We start from the raw sequence: 25,714 nt of genomic DNA on the forward strand, positions 1-25,714 counted from the left end.
GCGCGGGGTGCGCCGGGAGGTGGCGGGGTAAGATGGCGGCCGGGGGGGATGATCCGCGGTGAGGATTATGGCGGCGCCCGGGCACTGCGGCCGCTCCACATTCTCCCTGATGGTCATCGTCCATGTGCTCGGTACAGTCACCGCCTCATTGTCTGTCTTTAGTTTCGGTTCATGGTCTCAAAGCGGATGAAAATGTTGTCTACGTGTTTGGATTTCGAGGACAGGGCAGCAGTGGAGACTCTCACACAGGTTCACAACTGATGGTTCCAGGGCGTTGAAGTTAAAGCTATAAGGCTGGTACTCTGTTTAAAAACAGAAGGCTTAGGCGGTGACCGAATAGTGATTTTGAAAGGTTTTGATTTGATTTATTATTGTCACAGTGAAAAGTATTGTTTTTTGCATGCTACACAGACAAAGCATACCATTCATAGAGAAGGAAATGAGAGCGTGCAGAATGTAGTGTTAATCATGGCTAGGGTGTAGAGAAAGATCCAACTTAATGCGAGGTAGATCCATTCAAAAGTCTGATGGCAGCGGGGAAGAAGCTGTTTTTGAGTTGGGATGTGACCTCAGACTTTTGTATTTTTTTGATGGAAGAAGGTGGAAGAGAAGATGTCTGAGGTGTGTGAGGTCCTTAATTATGCTAGCCGCTTTTCCAAGGCAGCGGGAAGTGTAGACAGCACCAATGGGTGGGAGGCTGTTTGAGTGATGGGGTTTTGTTCATGATCCTTTGTAGTTTCTTGTGGTCTTGGACAGAACAGGAGCCATACCAAGCTATGATACAACAAGAAAGAATGCTTTCTATGGTGCATCTGTAAAAGTTGGTGAGAGTTGTAGCGGACATGCCAATTTTCCTTGGTCTTCTGAGAAAGTAGACTTTCTTAACTACAGTGTCGACATGGAGGGCACCAGGTTATTGGTGATCTGGGCACTTAAAAACTTAAAGCTCACTGGTTGGGGATTTGTTAGTGAGGGGTGTAGACAGGTGCTTCGTGGCCATAGATGTGACTCCAGGATAATGTTGCTTCCTGGGTGCCAGGGTAAAGGCTGTCACAGAACTACTGCAAGGCGTTCTGAAGGGAGAGGGTGAACAGCCAGGTGCTGTGGTCCATGTTAGAAGCAATGACATAGGAAAAAAGAGAAATGCAGTCCTGCAAGCAGACTGAGGAGTTAGGTCAGAAATTGAAATGCAGGACTTAAGGTACTAATCTCCAATTTATTCCCAATGCCATGCAATAGTGAGTATAGGTACAGAAGGTTAGAGCAGATGAATGTGCTGTTGGAGCAATGGTACAGAAGGGAGGGCTTTAGATTCCTGGGCCATTGGGACTGTTTCTGGGGAGGTTGAACCTGTCCAAGTTGGACGGGTTATATCTGAACAGGAACGGGACCAACATACTTGCAGGGTGGTTTGTGTGTTCTCTTTATATATTAACGATCTAGATGACGGGACTGGGAGCATTCTGGCCAAGTTTGCCGATGATACAAAGATAGGTGGAGGGGCAGGTAGTATTGAGGAGGTGGGGAGGCTGCAGAAAGATTTAGACAGTTTAGGAGAGTGGTCCAAGAAGTGGCTGATGAAATTCAACGTGGGCAAGTGCGAGGTTGTACACTTTGGAAAAAAGAATAGAGGCATGGACTATTTTCTAAACGGTGACAAAATTCATAATGCTAAAGTGCAAAGGGACTTGGGAGTCCTAGTCCAGGATTCTCTAAAGGTAAACTTGCAGGTTGAGTCCGTAATTAAGAAAGCAAATGTAATGTTGTCATTTATCTCAAGAGGCTTGGAATACAAAAGCAGGGATGTACTTCTGAGGCTTTATAAAGCACTGGTTAGGCCCCATTTGGAGTACTGTGAGCAATTTTGGGCCCCACACCTCAGGAAGGACATACTGGCACTGGAGCGGGTCCAGCGGAGATTCACACGGATGATCCCAGGAATGGTAGGCCTGACATACGATGAACGTCTGAGGATCGTGGGATTATATTCATTGGAGTTTAGGAGGTTGAGGGGAGATCTGATAGAAACTTACAAGATAATGAACGGCTTAGATAGGATGGACGTAGGGAAGTTGTTTCCATTAACAGGGGAGACTAGGACGCGGGGGCACAGCCTTAGAATAAAAGGGAGTCACTTTAGAACAGAGATGAGGAGAAATTTCTTCAGCCAGAGAGTGGTGGGTCTGTGGAATTCATTGCCACAGAGGGCTGTGGAGGCCGAGACGTTGAGCGTCTTCAAGACAGAAATTGATAAATTCTTGATTTCTCGAGGAATTAAGGGCTATGGGGAGAGAGCGGGTAAATGGAGTTGAAATCAACCATGATTGAATGGTGGAGTGGACTCGATGGGCCGAATGGCCTTACTTCCGCTCCTATGTCTTATGGTCTTATGGTCTTACTACTGAAGCAGATTTAAACACAGTCGACGTTTCAAGTCTAAATGAATCTTTGACAGAACTGAGGAAAGGTAGAAATGTAAAGAATTATATAGTTGGAAAATGTGCAGAAGAGATAGAGTAGAAGAACAGGGATTGTTCGGGACAAAGGAGGTATTGACAAATTTGTCATGGACATCAGACAAAAGGGAGTGTTAATGGTGCCCATTTCTGCCTTTATATAGTTCTGTAGTCGGATCATTTAAACTGAAACATTAACTCTCTTTCCACCAATGCTGCCAGACCAGCTGAGCTGATCCAGCATTTCCTGTTTTTATTTCAGATTTCCAACATCTGTAGTATTTTGCTTTTATTGGAAGCTCATCATTCCTGCTTTTGGGTATTCAGACCAGATTGAAAGTAGGGTAGAAGAGGAGGGGTGGAGGTTGCAATATTGATCAATGAATCAATTATAGCAGTGAAGAGGGATGATATCCTGGAAGAATCATCAGATGAGGCCATATGGGTAGAAGTAAAAAACACAAAAGGGGCAAACACGCTCTTTGTTGGGTGCATACTACAGACCCTCAAACAATCAGAGAGGATCAAATATGCAATCAGATTTCAGAAATGTGTAAGAATAATAAGGTAGTAATAATAGGGGATTTTTAGGCTAATTTTTCTAGGGTGAGATACAGTGTGGCCCATATGGGCTGGGAGCAGCGGATAAAACAGTGCAGTGGGAGGTCTTCAAGCAGAAGCTAATAAGAGTACAAGGAAAATATGTTCCTGTAAAGACAAAGGATAGGACCAAAACCAGAGAACCTTGGATGTCGAGGGACGTAAAGGTCAGGATTGTGAAAAGAATGGAAGCTTAGGGCAGAAACCAAGGGCCTAGAGTCCCTAGAGATGTATAAAAAGTGCAGGGGGGAACTTAAAAAGGAAATTAGGAAAGTTAGGAGAGAGCATGAAAAAGGTAGAATAAAGGAAAACCTAAAGGGTTTTTTTAAATATGTAAAAAGCAAGAGAATAACTAATGCAGGAGAAGGGCTGATTAGAGACCACATAGGTAACCTGTGTGTGGACCCGGAAGATATGGGTACAGTCCTCAATGAATACTTTGCATCGGTCTTCACAATGGAAAAGGATGACACAGGTGTAGATATCAGAGTGGAGGACAGTGAAATATTAGAGGAAGTTAACAGAGAGAGGAGGTACCAGCAGATTTAGCAACTTTAAAAGTGGATAAATCCGCTGGCCCGGATGAGAAGTATCCTAGGCTATTGAGGGAGGCAAGGAAAGCGATAGCAGAGGAACTGGCAGGATTTTCAAATCCTATCTGGCCATAGAGGGCTGATGGGCTGCTAACATTGTCCCATTATTGAAAACGATAGGCAGGGATAGACCAGGAAACTATAGGTCGGTCAGTCTAACCTCAGTGGTGGAGAAGTTACTAGAAAAAATTCTGAGGGACAGAATATATCTGCACTTGGACAGGCATGGATTAATCAGGGAAGTCAGCGTGGATTTGTTACGGGAAGATCGTGTATGACAAACTAAATCTTTTTTTAAGGAGGTAGCCAGGAGTGCTGATGAGGGTAATGCATTTGATGTGATCTATATGGACTTTAGCAAGACTTTTTTTTAAGGTCTGTCATGGCAGAAAGAGCCGATGGGATCCAAGACAAAGTAGCACATTGGATCCAAAATGGACTGAGAGGCAGGAAGCAGAGAGTGATGATAGAGGGCGATTTCTGTGACTGGGAGTCTGTTTCCAATGAGGTTTTGCAGGGCTGAGTGCTGGGCCCTTGCTATTTGTGGTGTACATTTAAAGGTTTGGACTTAAATGTAGGGGATACGACCAAGAAGTGTGCAGATTGCATGAAAATTGGTAGGGTGGTGAATAGTGAACAGCATAGCTGTAACCTGCAGGAGGATATCAATGGACTGGCTAGGTGGGCAGAGCAGTAGCAAATGGAATTCAACATGGAAAAATGTGAGGTAATTCATTTGGCTGGCAGGGGGGGTGGGAGAACGGCGGGTGCGGGGAGGAGAACAACAGGGTGTGGGGTAACAAGACCCTAGAAACAACTGAAGATCAGAGGGACGTTCGAGTGTATATCCACAGACCCCTGAGAGTGGGAGGATAGGTAAATATGGTGGTTAAGAAGGCATAGGGGATACTTGCCTTTATCAGCCGAGCATAGAATAGAAGAGCAGGAAGGTCATTTTGGAACTGTATAAAATGCTCGTTGGACCACAACTGGAGTGCAGTTTTGGTCACTACATTATATGAAGGATGTGATTGCAGTGGAGAGGATGCAGAGGAAATAAACTATGAGGAGAGATTGGATAGGCTGGGGCTGTATTCCTTGGAACAGCAAGGGTTGAGAGGGGACCTTATAGAGGAGTATAAGATTATGAGGGGCATCAATAGGGTGGATAGGAAGGCACTTTTTCCATTAGCAGAGGGGTCAATAATTTGATTTGATATTATTGTCACATGTATTAACTTACAGTGAAAAGTATTGTTTCTTGCACACTATACAGCCAAAGCATACCGTTCATAGAGAAGGAAACGAGAGAGTGAAGAATGTAGTGTTATAGTCATAGCTATGGTGTAGAGAAACATCAACTTAATGCAAGGTAATGCAAAGAAGCTGTTCTTGAGTCGGTTGGTACATGACCTCAGACTTTTGTATCTTTTTCCCGATGGAAGAAGGTGGAAGAGAGAATGTCCGGGGTGCGTGGGGTCCTTAATTACGCGGGCCTGCTTTGCCATGGCAGTGGGAAGTGTAGACAGAGTCAATGGATGGGAGGCTGGTTTGCACGATGGATTGGGCTACATTCACGATCTTTTGTAGTTCCCTGCGGTCTTGGGCAGAGCAGGAGCCATACCAAGCAGTGATACAACCAGAAAGAATGCTTTCTATGGTGCATCTGTAAAAGTTGGTGAGAGTCGTAGCTGACATGCCAAATTTCCTTAGCCTCCTGAGAAAGTGAAGACGTTGGTGGGCTTTCTTAACCATAGTGTTGGCATGGGGGGACCAAGACAGGTTGTTGGTGATCTGGACACCTAAAAACTTGATCTGGACACCTAAAAACTTGATCTGGACACCAATAACCAGGGAGCATAGATTTAAAGTAAGAGTTAGAAGGCTAAGAGGGGAGTTGAGCAGATATTTTTCACCTAGAGGGTGGTGGGAGTCTGGAACTCACTGCCTGAAAGGGCGGTTGAGTCAGAAACTCTTATAACATTTAAGAAGTATTTAGATATTCACTTGCGTTGCCGTAATTTCCAGGGCTATGGGCCAAGTGCTGGAAAATGGCATTAGTGCAGTCAGATCTTTGTTGGCTTGTGTGGACACAATGAGCCGAATGGCCTCTTTCTGTGCTGTAATTGTCTGTGAATCTGCAATCTCGGGTCGTAAACCCCAGATGCCAATCAATTAGTGCTCATGTTGCTGTTGCTTCTTTTGCCCATCACTTTAAATTAGTGTCCTCTGGTCTTGACCTTTCCATTAATGGGAACAGTTTCCCTCTATCTTCTCTGTCCAGATCCCTCCTGAGTTTGAGTACCTCTTACAAAAGCCCTCTCAAACCTCTCTTAGGAGAGTAACACCAGCTTCTCCAATCTTTCCATATAATTGTCCCTCATCACTAGAACCTTGTAAATCTTTTCTGCATTCTCTCCAATGCTTTCACATGTTTCCTAAAATGTGCCCAGGATTGTACGCAGTACTCCAGTTGAAGCTGAACCGGAATTTTATAAAGCTGCATTATAACTTGCTTTTGTATTCTATGCTTCTATATATGAAGCTCAGCATCCTTATGCCTTTTTAACTACTTCCTCAACTTGTCCTGCCAAGTTCAATCATTTGTGCACATGTACCCCTGCATTCCCTTAAGAATTGCACCAGTTATTTTATATTATCTCTCCTCATTCTTTGTATCAAAATATACAACTTTCACCTGTTTGCATTAAATGTATCTGCCATATATTCATACATTCCAGCAGCCAACTGTGACCTCTTGGAGTCTATGACTATCCTCCTCACAGTTCATAATACGTTTCTGGTTTGTACGTTTATTGCAGTTGAAGGGAGGCTAGACAATGGGGCAGAAGGGACTAGAGGTAAAAGGGAAGGAGACTCCGGTGGTGAATGTTGAGGTGGATTGATTAAGCCAAATGGTCAGTTTCTACAAAGATGCATAGAAATGTCTGAACTGTAAATTCAATGTAATTATTAACAGATTGAGTGTCTTGGAATTGTGGAGACATTTTACAATGCATGCAGTACTTATTAATGTTTTGGAAGAGTGGAGAGTCCTGTAGAGAGTACCCCGGGGATTGATGTTGAGACCCCACTATTTCTGCCCATCAATGATTTGGATTCAGAAAATCAAATTAATTTAGTTAATTTGCAGATGTTACTAAACAGATAATGGAGATACATAAAAGTCTCCTGAAATAGCCATGGTAAGTCAGCTAGGATAAAATCAGACTATTATTAGTAGATGTAACATATTGCACAGTGGAAAAAAAATGACTACAATACTTGTAAAATGCTTGTTTCTTTGGGGGTAAGCAGCAGCTATCAGGTGTTTGCCCTCGGAGATTGAGTATGTTACATACAAGAGCTTCTAAAGCCTAAATATAATGGGTTGTTTAACCTCTTCAGGATTCAGAAATAAAAGCACATTCTAATATTTTTCTCTTATTTGAAGATCATGTATGTAGCCTGGAAATATTTATTTTCCTAAATAACTGATTAAGTAGTATATGTGGTACTCATTGTTTTTTACCTTATTGTTTTTTCCTCCTCCTTGTTCTCAGGTGATGTGTCAATGTCTTTGCAAAATGTTACCCTGAATTCAAAGAATTTCAGTCTGCTTTTGAGTTGGACACCACCGGAAGACCATCCCCCTGAAACCTTGTACAAGGTGGAGCTAAGGTAATTGTAGAATTAAATTGCAGAGTGAAAACAATTTTAAAAAAGGTAATGAACTTTCCTTTGGCACATTCTAATACTGGTTGCCTTCTGTGGTTTGGAATTTCATGAGGGGGGAAAATGGAAGCTCATACACGGACCTCAAGTGATATGCATGCAGTAGAGCCTAGAGCACTGGCAATAAATATCGGACTACTAGCCGAGCGGCAGGTTGTGCTGTACCTGTTCAGGCAGCTTTGCACTGACTTGAATGTTGAGCCATCTTTCAAAAAGCACAAATATTACTGTCTTATTTCTTTTTAACCATTTTCCTACGTACAGAGATGTGTTCTTTATGTATGAGTGCTTCTAGCCCCATCTTTTTATTGAATTCGAATAGTTTCTACCTCAACCATCCACTGCAGCTAAACCCTCCACGTCCTTAACAATCCTCATGCCAAGAAATCTCAACCAATCCATCTCCTTGCCCTCCCCTCTCAGTAATGATCCCCGATTGCTAACATTATTACCATCGAATCCCTACGGTGCAGGAGGAGGTCATTCAGTTCACTGAATCTGCGCCCACTCCAAAAGAACATGTTACCCAGCCCTATTTTTAAAAATTTTAATATCTGACCTGAATTGTTCTCATTCGGTTAATGTGCTAAAATTCTCCCCATAGTTTCCTTGCTTGGTGAATTCATGCCACATTCACTATGGCTGCAGTGGCCCCTCACCACAGGGAATCCTACAGCTTCAAACACTGTACTACGCCAACTGTCCCCGAACCACTTGTGTGGTTTTTCCAACAGACATAATGATATGAGGGTTTCTTATCATAATCATGTGCTTGTGGGAGCATTGTGGTTTTATGGACTCAGACAACATATTCTTTGTTTCTGGGGTTCATAGAACCATAGAAAATTACAGCTCAGAAACAGGCCTTTTGGCCTTTCTTGTCTGTGCCGAACCATTTTTTGCCTAGTCCCACTGACCTGCACTTGGACCATATCCCTCCACACCCCTCTCATCCATGAACCCGTCCAAGTTTTTCTTAAATGTTAAAAGTGACCCCGCATTTACCACTTTATCCGGCAGCTCATTCCACACTCCCACCACTCTCTGCGTGAAGAAGCCCCCCCTAATATTCCCTTTAAACTTTTCTCCTTTCACCCTTAACCCATGCCCTCTGGTTATTTTCTCCCCTAGCCTCAGCGGAAAAAGCCTGCTTGCATTCACTCTATCTATACCCATCAAAATCTTATACACCTCTATCAAATCTCCCCTCAATCTTCTACGCTCCAGGGAATAAAGTGCCAACCTATTCAATCTCTCTCTGTAACTCAGCTTCTCAAGTCCCGGCAACATCCTTGTGAACCTTCTCTGCACTCTTTCAACCTTATTTACATCCTTCCTGTAACTAGGTGACCAAAACTGTACACAATACTCCAAATTTGGCCTCACCAATGCCTTATATAACCTTACCATAACACTCCAACTTTTATACTCGATACTCCGATTTATAAAGGCCAATGTACCAAATTACCACATTGTCATCCAGATCATTGATATAGATGACAAACAACAATGGACCCAACACCGATCCCTGCGGCATACCACTAGTCACAGGCCTCCACTCAGAGAAGCAATCCTCCACAACCACTCTCTGGCTTCTTCCATTGAGCCAGTGTCTAATCCAAGTTACTACCTCCCCATGTATACCTAGCGACTGAACCTTCCAAACTAACCTCCCATGAGGGACCTTGTCAAAGGCCTTGCTGAAATCCAGGTAGACAACATCCACCGCCTTCCCTTCATCCACTTTCCTGGTAACCTCCTCGAAAAACTCTAATAGATTGGTCAAACATGACCTACTACGCACAAAGCCATGTTGACTCTCCCTAATAAGTCCCTGTCTATCCAAATATTTGTAGATCCTATCCCTTATCACACCTTCCAATAACTTGCCCACCACCGACGTCAAACTTACTGGCCTATAATTTCCCGGATTTCTTTTGGAACCTTTTTTAAACAGCGGAACAACATGAGCCACCCTCCAATCATCCGGCACCTCCCCCGTGAATACTGACATTTTAAATATGTCTGCCAGGGCCCCTGCAAGTTCAACACTAGCTTCCCTCAAGGTCCGTGGGAATACCCTGTCCGGTCCTGGGGATTTATCCACTCTGATTTGCCTCAAGACAGCGAGCACCGCCTCCCCTTTAATCTGTAAAAGGTTCCATGACCTCCCTACCTGTTTGCCCTATTTCCGTAGACTCCATGCCCGTTTCCTCAGTAAATACGGATGCAAAAAAAACATTTAGTATCTCCCCCATCTCTTTTGGTTCCATACACAGTCTACCACTCTGGTCTTCAAGAGGACCAATTTTATCCCTCACTATCCTTTTGCTCCTAAATACCTATAGAAGCTCTTTGGATTTTCCTTCACTCTGTCTGCCAAAGCAACCTCATGTCTTCTTTTAGCCCTCCTGATTTCCCTCTTAAGTAGCTTCTTGCACTTTTTATACTCCTCGAGCATCTGATCTGTTCCTTGCTGCCTGTACATTTCATACAACTCTCTCTTCCTCTTAATCAGTGTTACAATCTCCCTCGAGAACCAAGGTTCCTTATTCCTATGTACTTTGCCTTTAATCCTGACAGGAACATACAACTCTGCACTCTCAAAATTTCTCCTTTGAAGGCCTCCCACTTTCCATTTACATCCTTACCAGAGAACAGCCTGTGCCAATCCACACTTCCCAGATCCCTTCTCATTTCATCAAATTTGGCCTTTTTCCAGTTCAGAACTTCAACCCGAGGACCAGATCTATCCTTATCCATGATCAGGTTGAAACTAATGGCATTATGATCACTGGATCCAAAGTGTTCCCTCACACTCACATCCATCACCTGTCCTAACTAATTTCCCAATAGGAGATCCAATATCGCATCCTCTCTAGTTGGCACCTCTATATACTGATGTAGAAAATTCTCCTGAACACATTTTACAAACTCTACCCCATCTAAACCTTTAACAGTATGCGAGTCCCAATCTATATGTGGAAAATTAAAATCCCCTACTATCACAACTTTGTGTTTCTTGCAGTTGTCAGCTATCTCTCCGCTGATTTGCTCCTCCAATTCTCGCTGACTATTGGGTGCACTATAATACAACCCCATTAATGTGGTCATACCTTTCTTGTTTCTCAGCTCCACCCATAGGGCCTCTGTAGACAAGCTCCCTAATCTATCCTGCCTGAGTACCGCTGTAACATTTTCCCTGACCAACAATGCCACCCCCCCACCTTTTAAGCCTCTGCCTCTATCCCGCCTGAAACATTGGAACCCTGGAACATTGAGCTGCCAGTCCTGCCCCTCCTGTAGCCAAGTTTCACTAATGGCTATAATGTCATATTTCCATGTGTCTATCCACGCCTTCAGCTCATCTGCCTTCCCCACAATACTCCTGGCATTGAAATAGACACACCTCAAAAGATTATTTCCACCACACTCTACCCTTCCATTTGTGATTTTGCTTGAACTAACCTGTCTTTTTACCCCTGCTCCACTATCTGCCCTGGCACTCTGGTTCCCATCCCCCTGCAAATCTAGTTTAAACGCTCCCCAATAACACTAACAAATCTCCCTGCAAGTATATTGGTCCCCTTGTAGTTTAGGTGTAACCCATCTCTCTTGTACAGGTCCCACCTGCCCCAGAAGAGGTCCCAATGATCCAAGAATTGGAAACCCTGTCCCCTGCACCAGTTCCTCAGCCACGTGTGCCTGAGGTTCAGTTGAACCTCAGGCACAAAAACAGTTTGCAATTAACACTGTTAATATAATAAAAGTATCCTCAGGAAGTTCAAACAAAATTTGGCACTGAACCACAGATGGAGATATTAGACTGGTGGCCAAAGGCTTGGACAAAACAGTAGAAATTAATGATCATCTTAACGGACGAGGGAAAGGCAGAGAGGTTTAGGGAGGGCACTCCAGAGCTTAGGTCCTAGATGGGTGAAAGCTTAGTCAGCAATGGTGGGGTAAAAGAAATTGGAATGCACAAAAAGCCATGGTAACTGGAAAGGAATAGAGCTATGGCTGCTAGTCATTGTGCTAAAATGGTCTGTTATTCTTTGTTGTCAGAAGACAGGCAGTTCTGTTTGCGAGTTGGGAATGCAAAACTCCCATCATGAGCCTGCAAGACTAGACCACCGATTGGTGGTATTCTGTTTTTGGTTGGAGCCACATGAAATTCAAAGAACAAAGAAAATTTCAGCTCAGGAACAGGCCCTCCGGCCCTCCAAATCTGCACCGACCATGCTACCCGGTGACCATATCCCTCTATTCCCATCCTATTCATGTATTTGACAAGACACCCCTTAAAAATCACTGCCATATCTGCTTCCACCACCTCCCCCGGCAGTGGGTTCCAGGCACCCACCACCCTCTGTGTAAAAAAAAAACTTGCCTCGTACATCTCCTTTAAACCTTGCCCCTCGCACCTTAAACCTATGCCCCCTAGTAATTGATTCTTCCACCCTGGGAAAAAGCTTCTGACTATCCACACTGTTCATGCCCCTCATCATCTTGGAGACTTCTATCAGGTCACCCCCTCAACCTCCGTCGTTCCAGTGAGAACAAACCAAGTTTCTCCAACCTCTCTTCATAGCTAATGCCCTCCACACCAGGGCAACATCCTGGTAAATCTTTTCTGTACCCTCTCCAAAGCCTCCATATCCTTCTGGTAGAATGCAACCAGAATTGAACACTATATTCCAAGTGTGGCCTAATTAAGGTTCTACAAAGCTGCAACATGACTTGCCAATTTTTAAACTCAGTGCCCCGGCCAATGCAGGTCAGCATGCCGTATGCCTTCTTGACTACCTTCTCCACCTGCATTGCCACTTTGTGACCTGTGTACCTGTACACCCAGATCCCTTTGCCTATCAATACTCTTAAGGGTTCTGCCATTTACTGTATATTTCCTATCTGTATTAGACCTTCCAAAATGCATTACCTCACATTTGTCCAGATTAAACTCCATCTGCCATCCCTTTGCCCAAGTATCCAACCGATCTATATCCTGCTGTATCCTCTGATGGTCCCCATCGTTATCCGCAAATCCACCAACCTTTGTGTCATCCGCAAACTTACTAATCAAACCAGTTATATTTTCCTCCAAATCATTTATATTTGGAGGAAAATCCATTCCATACTTTTGTTTTGAGGAGGGTTGCATTCCGCCATGTCAGGAGATACTCTCAGGCAGTTGAGAGAGCTGTATCTGCCTGGTTGCGGGGACTTTTACACTTTCGTAAATTTGGATTATATTTACCCTCTCATTTTCTGCTCTCGGGAGTCCTGGACTACAAGCTGCTTGCTGAACCAAAGGAACGGATTGCTTGCCTGTAGGTTTGTTTCAACTAGTATCACTTTTGGTTGACCACTGGATGATCTGCCTTCCTCTCTCCACTAATTTTAACAAAGGAAGTAGAAGTGAATGTCAGCACGTGCCCTTTGCTTTATACTTGCATCTTTTTTTTAGTTAAAGTTGATGAGCAAAGGAAGCTACAGTTCCCAGAAGACATGTTAGAATTGCCTGGAGGAAGATTGTTGTTGCTTCTCATCCTGAACAGCAGCTAAGATAACGAACATAGCCGATCAAACCTGCCTCCCTCCACTCTGAATCATATCATAGAAATCATAGAAACCCTACAGTGTAGAAAGAGGCCATTCGGCCCATCGAGTCAACACCGACCACAATCCCACCGAGGCCCTACCCCCATATCCCTACATATTTACTCGCTAATCCCTCTAACCTACCCATCTCAAGACACTCGGACAATTTTTTTAGCACGGCCAATCAACCTAACCCGCACATCTTTGGACTGAGAGGAAACCGGAGCACCTGGAGGAAACCCACGCAGACACGAGGAGAATGTGCAAACTCCACACAGACAGTGACCCAAGCCATATATGACAATAGTGACAATATGACAATAGTGTTTGGGTTATTTCAAATATTGATGAGAAGACGAGCCTTTGCTTAGCGGTTAAATACTTTTAATTGTGTTTCTGTTACTGTCAAGCAGTACTGATTGTTCTGTGAACTTTTCTGTTTTTATGTTGTATCTTTATCAAATCTGCAGTAATCTTTAAATGAAAATGCTATAAAATCCAATAAAAACTCCATGAAAACTATTTTGCTAATTTTAATGATGTGATGTTTAATGATGAATGTACATTTGGTGTGTTTAAAAAATCAAAACATTCCATTTCTAAACTGTTGTTTCTATTCATCTTTCAGGCCCGAGAATGATTGGCTTGAAACTGCTAACTGTGCGTTTCCATTGGTGGAAAGCTGTGATGTTACGTGCACAATTAAAAGTTGTTACGCCTCATATCAAGCCAGGGTGGGAAGCATTTTACCTGAATCTCCAATCGTTTGGAGTCAGTCTAATACGTTTATTCCCTTCTTTAACGGTACAGCATTTATTATCCACAAACTTGGAACATTGAATCAATTTGCTGTGTAAATATGAAATAGTAAATTAACATTTATTTTAGTGATCTTCTTTCTGCTGCATACCTTCAAGTGGAATCCTGTTGACTGGATTATTACCATGCCAACAAAGATACATTTCCCCCTCGTAATTCTTTATTTGAGACACGCAGATCTGATTGTCAATCTATCCCTATCTAGATAGTAATTTTAGTTAGATTTCCTTATAAATGTACTAGCATCATTAATATTATTCATAATGAATTATGCACTTCTAGATTTCTAAATTATGGGTATTTTTTAGAAAGGGAGTGCTATTAATGATATTAAAATGTGCCTCGATGACTCGTCTCAATTTTGAGAGACAGGAAATTCAGAAATTATTCATTTAAAAATCAGACTTCCTAAAAAATATTCTGGTTGGGCCAATCAAAAACTAATCTCTCATTATGTAATAAGCACCTAATTCTTCCTGTTTGGAATTGTAAAGAACCCGTTCTATTTAAAGATGTTTTAATTGAATTTGATAGTTTAACAACCTGAAAATAAGATGTTGCATCTTGATGCCCAATTAGAAATTGTTAACTGCTGTCTTGTACTAAAATACAACTGTATAGTAAATCACAAAACCTCTTCTTTTTCTTTGAAGTGGAACTAGGCACACCTCAAGTGAGCGTCACATCAGAGGAAGAATCTATAACAGTGAATCTTCAAATTAAGTTAATACAGTGCAAAGAAACGGTGCTCAGAACATGTCTGCTGGAAAAACTGTCCTATGAAGTGGAAATCTGGGATGAGGATGAACACATCAAGGTATGTACTAATTTGAATCGCGTGATATCTTAAAATACAGCAGTAGCAGCACCAGAGCACCTTGTCATCATGACTTTTATTGCAATTTAATGAAGAATTATCTTTACAACATTGAAATATATTGCGTTCCTGAATTTTATCCTTTGTGGAACATGAATCCTGACAGGTTTTTATTGGGATGATTTATTTGTTTTTTAATCAGCAAGAACTCTGTAGAGTATATTAATATGCTGTTGCTTACTGTGTTTTGCAGCAAGGTCAGTTTTGGGAAAGATATTTTCCTACAATATTGGCCCAATCCCTCCTAAGTAAAGTATCAGCACAGCCCAGGTGATGGGGAAAAAAGTAGAAACTTTCCCCAACAAATTATGAGATAGCCACTAATAAATCTAATGGGGATTTCAGGAGAATCTTTGTACAGAATGGAATGCTCTATCTCAAGCAGTAGCTGAGGTGAATAGCACAGGCGCATTTAAGAGGGGGCTAGATAAACACAAAGGAGAAAGAAACAAAGTTATACTTGTCGGAGTAATGGAAAGTGATGAGAGGAGGCTCACGTGGAACATGGGCAAAGACCATTTGGGCTGAATGGCCTTTTCCTGTACTGTAAGCACTTTGTAATTGTATGGAATAAATCCCACAAAATGAATTTCACAATCTCAAGTATTTAGTCTTCTACACTGAAACGATGTCTGTTTACGGTGAATATTTAATTTTGTTTCTGTTCTACGCACTTTTCCCTGACTGAGGGAGGCACCTACTCACATGTTTCTGGCAGTGAGGTTCTGAACCAGCCAACCAAACAATGCCCAGGATGACTGGGATTTGTCCTTTTTCCCTTGCTCCCTGTTCCATTGTTTCCTAATGGAGAAATACGAAGCCTATGTTAAGCATTTTTGGACACTGGACTAAGCTCAGAAACTTAACAACTGGAAAACTAGAAAGGTTGGGGGGAAGGAATCGTGATGAGGTGACTGAGAGCGAGGAGGTTAGCCCGCAAATAGAGAAGGATTGTACACAGTGTAAGAGGGAGAATAGACGGGTGATGGAGAAGGGGAGAGCTCAGACCAAAGGTTTGAGATGTGTCTATTTTAACGCCAGGAGTGTAGTGAATAAAGTGGATGAGCTTAGAGTGTGGATCGATGCTTGGAAGTGTGATGTGGTGGCCATTACGGAGACTCGGGGACAGGACTGGATACTTCAGGTGCCGGGTTTCAGATGTTTCAGAAAGAACAGAGAGGGAGGCAAAAGAGTGGGGGGGGGGGGGGGGGGGGGGGGGGAGTGGCACTACTGATCAGGGATAGTGTCACAGCTGTAGAGAAGGTGGAAGCCGTGGAGGGATTGTCTACGGAGTCTCTGTGGGTGGAAGTTCGGAGCGGGAAGCGGTCGATAACTTTGCTGGGTGTTTTCTACAGGCCGCCCAATAGTAACAGGGATGTTGAGGAGCAGATAGGGAAACAGATCCTGGAGAGATGTAGGAATAACAGGATTGTCATGATGGGAGACTTTAATTTCCCAAACATCGATTGGAATATCCCTAGGGTAAGGGGTTTGGATGGGGAGAACTTTGTTAGGTGTGTTCAGGAGGGTTTCCTGACACAGCATGTGGATAAGCCTACAAGAGGAGAGGCTGTACTCGATCTGGTACTGGCTAATGAGCCTGGACAGGTGTCGGATCTCTCAGTGGGAGAGCATCTTGAGGATAGTGATCATAACTGTATCTCCTTTACGCTAGCATTGGAAAGAGATAGGATCAGGCAAGCCAGGAACGTGTTTATCTGGAGTAAGGGGAAATATGAAGCCATCAGGCAGGAGATTAGAGGCGTAAATTGGAAGGAGGCATTCTCGAGGAAAAGTACTGAAGTAAGGTGGCAGATTTTCAAGGAATGTTTGTCTGGAGTTCTGCATGACAACGTTCCGATGAGACAGGGAGGTGTTGGTAGGTTACGGGAACCGTGGTGCACGAAAGCTGTGCTGAACCTAGTGAGAAAGAAAAGGAAAGCATACAAAAGGTTCAGAGAGCTAGGCGATGATAGGGATCTAGATGAGTATACGGCTTGCAGGAAGGGACTTAAGAAAGAAATTAGGAGAACCAGAAGAGGTCACAAGAAGACCTTGGCAGATAAGATTAAGGAGAACCCTAAGGCGTTCTATAAATATGTGAAGAGTAAAAGGATGCGATGTGAAGGAATAGGACCTAAAAAAGGTGAAGGTGAGAAAGTCTGTACAGAACCGGAAGAAATAGCAAAGGTGTTTAATGAATATTTTACCTCGGTATTCACGGTGGAAAAAGACCTGGGTGGTTGTACTACAGGATTGAGGCGGACTGAAAAGATCGAGTATGTGGACATTAAGAAAGAGGATGTGTTGGAAATTTTGAATAGCATCAAGATAGATAAGTTGCCGGGACCGGATGGGATGTACCCCAGGTTACTGTGGGAGGTGAGGGAAGAGATTGCAGAGCCTCTTGCGATGATCTTTGCGTCATCAATGGAGACGGGAGAGGTTCCAGAGGATTGGAGGATTGCGGATGTGGTTCCTATATTCAAGAAAGGGAATAGGAATAGCCCAGGAAATTACCTCAGTGGTTGGTAAGTTGATGGAGAAGATCCTGAGGGACAGGATTTATGAACATTTAGAGAAGTTTAGTATGCTCAAAAGTAGTCAGCACGGCTTTGTCAAAGGCAAATCGTGCCTTACGAGCTTGGTGGAGTTCTTTGAAAATGTGACTAAACACATTGACAAAGAAAAAGTGGTAGATGTGGTTTACATGGACTTCAGCAAGGCGTTCGATAAGGTCCCCCATGCAAGACTTCTCGAGAAAGTGAGAGGGCATGGGATCCAAGGGGCTGTTGCCTTGTGGATTCAGAACTGGCTTGCCTGCAGAAGGCAGAGAGTCGTTGTAGACGGGTCTTTTTCTGAATGGAGGTCGGTCACCAGCGGAGTGCCCCAGGGATCTGTTCTGGGACCCTTGCTGTTTGTCATTTTCATAAATGACCTGGATGAGGAAGTGGAGGGATGGGTTGGTAAGTTTGCCGACGACGCGAAGGTTGGTGGTGTTGTGGATAGATTGGAGGGATGTCAGAAGCTGCAGCGTGACATAGATAGGATGCAAGACTGGGCGGAGAAGTGGCAGATGGACTTCAACCCGGATAAATGTGTAGTGGTCCATTTTGGCAGGTCAAATGGGATGAAGGAGTATAATATCAAGGGGAAGACTCTTAGCAGTGTAGAGGATCAGAAGGACCTTGGGGTCCAGGTCCATAGGACTCTTAAATCGGCCTCGGAGGTAGAGGAGGTGGTTAAGAAGGTGTATGGTGTGCTGGCCTTCATCAATCGAGGAATTGAATTTAGGAGTTGGGAGATAATGATGAAGCTTTATAAGACCCTCGTCAGACCCCACTTGGAGTACTGTGCTCAGTTCTGGTCGCCTCATTACAGAAGGGATGTGGAAATAATTGAAAAGGTGCAGAGAAGATTTACAAGGATGTTGCCTGGATTGGTTGGCATGCCTTATGAGGATAGGCTGAGGGAGCTCGGTCTTTTCTCCTTGGAGAGACGAAGGATGAGAGGTGACCTGATAGAGGTGTACAAGATGTTGAGAGGTATAGATCGGGTGGATTCTCGGAGGCTTTTTCCCAGGGCTGAAATGGCTGCTACGAGAGGACACAGGTTTAAAGTGCTGGGGAGTAGGTACAGAGGAGATGTCAGGGGTAAGTTTTTCACTCAGAGGGTGGTAGGCGAGTGGAATCGGCTGCCATCAGTGGTGGTGGAGGCAAACTCGATAGGGTCTTTTAAGAGACTTCTGGATGAGTACATGGGACTTAATAGGATTGAGGGTTATAGGTAAGCCTAGGTAGGTAGGTACATGACCGGCGCAACTTGTGGGCCGAAGGGCCTGTTTGTGCTGTATTTTTTCTATGTTCTATGTTCTACCCTCTGTTTACCATTTGTGGCACTTTATATTGTTCTTGAAACAAAATGCTGAATCCCAATTTTCTAATTCAATTATTAAGAATGGAAGTAGCACATTGCTTGTAAGAATTCACTATTAAGAAGTTGATTTGTTGATGACTTTTACTGATTTTCAGTAACGTTAAGCATCCATTTAATATGGAATTCAAATGGTAAAGTGAAAGATACTCAAATTTACAATCACTGTCTTTATTCCCCCTCTGGCAGAGACCAATCAAACAAAGTTTAAGTAGCAACTCATTGGAAATTCAAAAGAGTGAATTACGTGGCAATAATAATTGCATATCTGCCAGGTCCATTAACAAGAGTGTTTTGAAATCCAGCAATTTCTCTCAGCCGTATTGTTTCAGCTTGAAGCAAGAAGGTATGTTTGTCGTACTTGGATATGTGTGTTAACTTCCTTTCGCGAAGAAATTTGTTTTAAAACAAATTTGGGGCGGCACGGTGGCACAGTGGTTGGCACAGCTGTCTCACAGTGCCAAGGACTCAGGTTCAATTCCAGCCTCAGGTCACTGTCTGTGTGAAGTTTGCACATCCTCCTCCTGTCTGCGTGGTGCTCCAAATTTGTCCCACAGTCCAAAGATGTGCAGTTGGGTTGATTGGCCATGCTAAATTGATCCTAGTGTCAGAGGGGTTAGCAGGGTAAATGTGAGGGGTTATGATAATAGAGCCTGGGTGGGATTGTGATCGGTGCAGACTCAATGGGCTGAATGGCCTCCTTCTGCACTGTAGGGATTATATGATTTTATGGAATGGGGAGAATATAATTAACTCTCATATTAACAAACTGAAAGTGGTTTCAACGCATTTGAAAAATAGCCCCCTCTTTAGAACTAAAAAGTTTCAATGTTCATTGCAGATTACAAAATACCAAATAATAAACCAAAGCAAGTGTCAAAGAGCCCGCATTTCCAAGGTCACAGCTGGGAAAATGAATCTTGTTCCATTCAGTGTTTGTATTTTGTTTCAGTCTTTCAAATACTTGTTTCTGTTCCTCTTCCAAGACATGTAAATGACTTTTGGATTTGTCTACAGCTTTAGTGACAGACCTGTGCTTTCAGTGTAACTACATGTTTTTGAATATGAAAGATTGCTCAACAGGGCCAATTCTGGGAGCTGTGTCCCAGGTTTTCTGAAATTCTCAGGTCAGCATTTCCAAAGCTGAAAAGCACACTGCAATCTTTCACATGCCGGTGACTGGAGTGCACAAATTCAAAATGTTGTTTCCTTAATCATAGAATAATGGAATCCCTACAGTGCAGAAGGAGGCCATTCGGCCCATCAAGTCTGCACCGACACCAATCCCACCCAGGCCTTATCCCTGCTTAGTTACCCTGCTAATCCCTCTAACCTATCTCACCCTGAGACACGAAGGGTTAACTTAGCATGTCCAATCAACCTAACCCGCACATCTTTGGACTGTGGGAGGAAACCGGAGCACCCGGAGGAAACCCACGCAGACACGGGGAGAATGTGCAAACTCCACACAGACAGTGATCCAAGCCGGGAATCGAACCCGGGTCCCTGGAGCTGAGGCAGCGGTGCTAGCCACTGTGCCGCCCTTGAAGAATAGCCAAAGGCAATTTGTGATATCCAGTATCATAGAATCATAGAAACCCTACAGTGCAGAAGGAGGCCATTCGGCCCATCGAGTCTGCACCGACCACAATCCCACCCAGGCCCTACCCCCACATATTTTACCCGCTAATCCCTCTAACCTATGCAACCCAGGACTCTAAGGGGCAATTTTTATTTATTTTTTTAACCTGGCCAATCAACCTAACCCGCACATCTTTGGACTGTGGGAGGAAACCGGAGCACCCGGAGGAAACCCACGCAGGCACGAGGAGAATGTGCAAACTCCACACAGACAGTGACCCGAGCCGGGAATCGAACCCAGGACCCTGGAGCTGTGAAGCAGCAGTGCTAACCACTGTGCTACCGTGCCGTGCCACAAAATTAATCCAAAAACATTTGCCTATATTCTTTGTGCAATACTTACTGGTTCCAAGAAGCAGAACTTTATTATCACAGGTGTTTTGGTGAAATTTGAACTGCCAACAGTTCATTTCATTTAATCAAGAGTTATAATTTTAGCCCCCATAACTTCCAGCTGATTACTATCTTTAATCAATAACATTGATATTGTTATGTCAATAACTGCAGACATAAATATTTATATCATTTTTTTCCCATAGAACTGCAAACTGAAAAATATCTTGCTGTAATGGGATCCGTGCTGGGAGTATTATTTCTGATTTCAATAGCTGTTGCTATCATGAAAACAATAATCTGGATCACATCAAGCGTCAAAATGCCTGCAGCCCTGGTTTGTATAACAGATTGAAATATTTTGCTTTGCTGTCTAATATAGACCGAGGCATATTCTTTTAATAAGAAACATGGGAATTTTAAGGAAGAAAATAGATCATTTGGTCCAGAAATGTTATCTCTTTCTTGACTGTTGTCAAATGCACACTCTCACTACATCTCGATCTTGATTTTTTTTTAAAAATTTGATTTGATTTACTATTGTCACATGTATTGGGATACAGTTAAAAGTATTGTTTATTGCGTGATGTAGAGGCAAACATACGGTTCATAGAATACATAGGGGAGAAGGAAAGGGGAGGTACAGAATATAATGTTACAGTCAAAACTAGGGTGTAGAAAAGAGTCAGAGTCCAATTTTAAGAGCATAGGATGTGAGTAAAAGATAGAGGATATGCTGGGAACAGCTCGCAAGAAGTTGCCATGCCCAAGTATTTTTGAGTTTGTGCCTCATTTGAATGTCACCAGCGAGCTGCAGGGACTGAATGGGCCCTCTGTGACACTCTGCCAGATTTGGAAAGCTAAAAGTCAGCTGGCTTTTTGGGTCTGATGTAGTGCAATAATTGTAGGGATCCAAACCTGCTCCTCTGGGTCTCACAAAAATTCCTCCCCAGGTTGTGTTATGGAGTGGTCTCCAACTGGCTGAATCACCCAACGCTTTGGCACAATTAAACTTGGCATTAGAATGCATACTCTAGTTGTTTGTGCATGAAAACAGTAATTGAAGTCTGACAAATTCCATATGACCCCAGATTGCATACTTGTGTTACTGGACTAGTAATCTACATATCCAGACCAATGATCCAGAGACACGAGTTCTGATCCCACCATAACAGCTGGGGAATTTATATTCTGAGCAAATAAAATCTGTAATTTTTAAAATTCCAGCAGTGATGGCCATGAAACTATCAGATTGTTGTTAAAAACGTATCTACTTCTACTTCTATTGTCCTTGAGGGAAGGAAATCTGCTGTCCTTTCTCTGGTTTAGCCTACATGTGATTCCAGACCCCCAATAATGCAGCTGACTCTTAAATGGTCTAGTAAGGCACTCAGTTGTATTCAAGAAGCTGGCAAGCCAGCACTTTCTCAAAGACAGTTAAGAATGGGCAATAAAATCAGGCCTTGCCAGCAATGTTCACATCTTGAGTGAATTTTAAAAACCGTACTGGGCCCTCCTACAAATTGGACCAATTTGAGTGTCAAAGTTCTGTGATGCCATCCTGATATTTGTTTGTGTATCTTTTCAGGTGAGAAGTAGATAAGTGGCGATTGAAAATTGCCTCCCAATATGGCATTATAAAATAGTTCTTTTCAGTTGCTTATTTTTAAATTTTAAATGACATTCACTTCTTTTCCAACACTACTTCAGTGTGAATGATATGCCTGGGTCAATTTTCAGTCATTTTCAAAGTTTTACAGACCTGTTTTCTAACATCTTTAACTTTTTCTTACAACTTAGTATGTTAGGACCCAGGTTTTTTGTGGCCCAGCACTGCATCTCTTGTACTGATATCCTCCCTATGAAATAGTGATCAGTATTGCACAGACGGCCAAATCCTTTGCAGATGCTATTAGCCAAGTACATAACTACACATTATATTACCTTTGTCTTGATTCAAGGGTATTGTATTTAACCAAAAACTTAACTTCGACTGCAGAGAGTAATTGCAGAGATTTGCCATGTGATTGTATTGCCACATGGAACTTCCACTAAAAGCATCGGGTCCAATTGAGTGCAAGTCCTAGGCCCAACTATCTTCAGCTGCTTTATCAATGACCTTCCTTTCATCATTAGGTCAGAAGCAGAGATGTTTGCTGATTGCGCAATGTTCAGCACCATTTGCGGCGACTCAGATGCTGAAACAGTCTATTCCCAAATGCAGCAAATTCTGGACAATATCCAGGCTTGGGCTGACAAGTAACAAATGTCAGACAATGTCCATCTCCGACCAGAGAGAATCTAACTATCGTCCCTTGACATTCAATGGCATTAACATTGTTGAATCAATATCCTGGGGGTTACCATTGACCAGAAACTGAACTGGACTCGCCATATAAACACTGGCTGCAAGGGCAGGTCAGAAGCTAGGAATCCTGTGGCAAGTAACTCACCTCCTGACCCCCCCCTTATCTACAAGACACAAGTCAGGAGTGTGATGGAATACTCCCCACTTGCCTGGCTGGGTGCAGCTCCAACAACACTCAAGAAGCTTGACACCATCCAGGACAAAGCAGCCTTCCACAAAAATTCACTCCCTCCACCTCCGATGCACAATTGCAGCAATGTGTACCATTTACAAGATACACTGCAGAAACTCACCAAGGCTCCTTAGGCAGCACAACCACCACAATCTCAATAAACAAGAGCAGCAGGCACATGGGAACATAACCACCTGCAAGTTCCTCTCCCAGTCACTCACCATCCTGATATGGAAATATATCACCATTGCTTCACTATCACAGGGTCAAAATCCTGGAACTCCCTTCTTAATAGCACTCCCAACCCACTTCAAAGGGCATTTGAGAGACATACACATTGCACATGTAAACCAGCATTTCCTGCCCTGATGGACATTCATGAACCAGATGAGTTTTTACGACAATCAACAATGGCCTTACCTGGCCTTCGGAGATTCTTTTGCTAGCAGCTCCCAACCAGCGAAGGTTTGAACAATATTTCCCAGAACATATAAGTGCACTTTACACTGTTGTAATTCCAGAGTGCCATGACTTATGTTACTGGATGGGAGTTATGGCTATGTAATTCCAGCTTTTTATTGAATTCAAATTTCACCATCTCTCATGGTGGGATTTGAACCCCTGGATCTCTGGATTACAGGCCCAAAGATAATACTGCTGGACTACAACTTCCCCTCAGTTATGAACCCATTGGTTTTCCCAGTACATTTTCTCTGGTGAAGGTGATTGTTATAAGCTTCCCTCTCCCTTTTGCCTCTTGTTTTTCTACTGCATTAAATGTTTTATAAATTTGGAACTCGTTTCAACTTCTCAGAAATTTCACAGATTCTTGGTGTCTGAGTGAATGTTTGAACTAAGGTTCCCAGATTAAAGGAATTACCCTCCTCCCCTCCCCCAGGGTAATTTGCCACATTTAATTTTTTTTCCTATACTTTTATCCCATGCTTTTTGTCATTTCCGCTTGCACACCTTTTTGTACTTCTGTTAACAATCCCTTTTACGTGCGGTGTTTACTGAACAAGTTGTTTAATTTATCTTTGGTTTTTCTTATCTATTTTCCTTCTAAGATTTACTGTAATATTTTAGATATTTTTTGCTTGTTATTGCCAGAACCTGACATACTGAATATGCAGATTCCTCTTGGGTCAGGTGGTAGTGTCTGATTTATCTTGCCCAATGCCTGATGCATGCCAATTATGATTGATGTTGTGCACTTAAGCACTTTTTGTGCCTCCTTGTGCTTATTTTGTTCTTTAATCTTCTAATCCTCAGACTCAAAACATTAATACTTAACTACTTATTTGCAGTAAGTGTTGTATACCCAAGGCAGATAAAATTTTGCAGTGATAATTCTATATTTCATTTTCCAAAAGTATCTATTGTTTGTAAAGCATCCTTTATCACTAAACTAGTTTTACTCTTTCAGGATTTCACAATGACCCCAGTTTCTACATGGCTGGCAGATGCTCAAGTTGATGTATACAAGCTGTCCGTCGCCACGTGCTGTTACAAAAGCGAGGCAGAAATATATGAACAAAATATTGCTCTTGAAAGAAACCTTGTGGAAGAAACCGATTTTTTGGATTCTGCTGACTGCACAGATGCGAGTGATGAGGAATGTGGTAATGAATGTGGTAATTACACGGACAGGCGATGGATTCCTGATGGAGTGATGTGTGACGAGGATGAAATGCTTGATGATGTTCAGCACCAGGCACCTATTCCAGAAGCATATCAAAAAGCAAATCGCTTTTTTGATTCCAGTGACTGTGCTGTTGACTTACAAGACCAGGAATCTGACTGTACCGATCACAACAGACCACAGACTAAAACATGTGTTGATGTTTCGAACCCTGCCAGTTTTACTTCTGATATTCTTGATAGGAAACATTCCAGTAATTCTATTAATTCGGTTGTACTGGATCACGATGAACAAGGCAGCGATGCCGATATCCCTTTAATATCAGTCAAGGTGCTATGCTGTAACGATGGTGAAGGTGGTTACAGTGATGCTGGGGATGATGATTTTTTTGTCAATGCATCAGTTTCTGATCGTGATTTGAACTTCCAAACATGAGCTTGCTTACCATCTTCCCACTCTGGAGAGCTGGCAAAAGGAAACTCAGGAAAAAACAAATGTTGTTTTCCAAGTCAATGCAATTGTGTATCAATCAATTGTTGCATGAACATTTCTAAATACATATTAATATTTATTTTTGATAAAACATTGAAGTTTTTCAGTATTTCAGATTCAGATGTGCCAAGTATACCTACCAATGTAATATAACTATATTTCAATACCTTTTGCATATTGCTGGAAATTAAAGAATATTAATACAAAAAACTGTTGACCACTAAAGAGAAGGTATTACTTTAAAGCTTTAATTGACTGTTATTAATCTACTTTCCTGTGCATTTAGTTAGTATTTTACAAATTTTGTACCAAGATGTTGTTCATGGACCGGTTAGAATAGTGAGCAGCCAGCTTGGTATGGCTCCTGCTCTGCCCAAGACTGCAATAAACTACAAAAGGTTGTAAATGTAGCCCAATCCATCATGCAAATCAGCCTCCCATCCATTGACTCT

At 42.7% G+C, this 25,714-nt stretch overlaps 1 protein-coding gene across 1 annotated transcript; it reads left to right on the forward strand.

The window, feature by feature from the left end:
* LOC144508993 (uncharacterized) lies at positions 1 to 25,680 on the forward strand. The gene is made up of 7 exons (XM_078237214.1): positions 1 to 131; positions 7,213 to 7,330; positions 13,614 to 13,789; positions 14,458 to 14,621; positions 18,804 to 18,960; positions 20,795 to 20,925; positions 24,555 to 25,680. The coding sequence occupies exons 1-7, from the start codon at positions 68 to 70 to the stop codon at positions 25,203 to 25,205; spliced, it is 1,461 nt and encodes a 486-aa protein (XP_078093340.1). The 5' UTR covers positions 1 to 67; the 3' UTR covers positions 25,206 to 25,680.
* The last annotated feature ends 34 nt before the right edge of the window (positions 25,681 to 25,714 follow it).

The sequence above is a fragment of the Mustelus asterias genome, chromosome 21 (assembly GCF_964213995.1).
Source record: "Mustelus asterias chromosome 21, sMusAst1.hap1.1, whole genome shotgun sequence".
Lineage (NCBI taxonomy): Eukaryota > Metazoa > Chordata > Chondrichthyes > Carcharhiniformes > Triakidae > Mustelus > Mustelus asterias.

What these genes read in the sequence shown, in the direction of transcription:
- LOC144508993 (XM_078237214.1), top strand. Translation starts at nt 68, where the DNA reads ATGGCGGCGCCCGGGCACTGCGGCCGCTCCACATTCTCCCTGATGGTC. An exon ending in GGTCATCGTCCATGTGCTCG is followed by an intron (nt 132 to 7,212) that starts GTACAGTCACCG and finishes CCTTGTTCTCAG; the next exon opens with GTGATGTGTCAATGTCTTTG. An exon ending in ATGAGGATGAACACATCAAG is followed by an intron (nt 14,622 to 18,803) that starts GTATGTACTAAT and finishes CCCCTCTGGCAG; the next exon opens with AGACCAATCAAACAAAGTTT.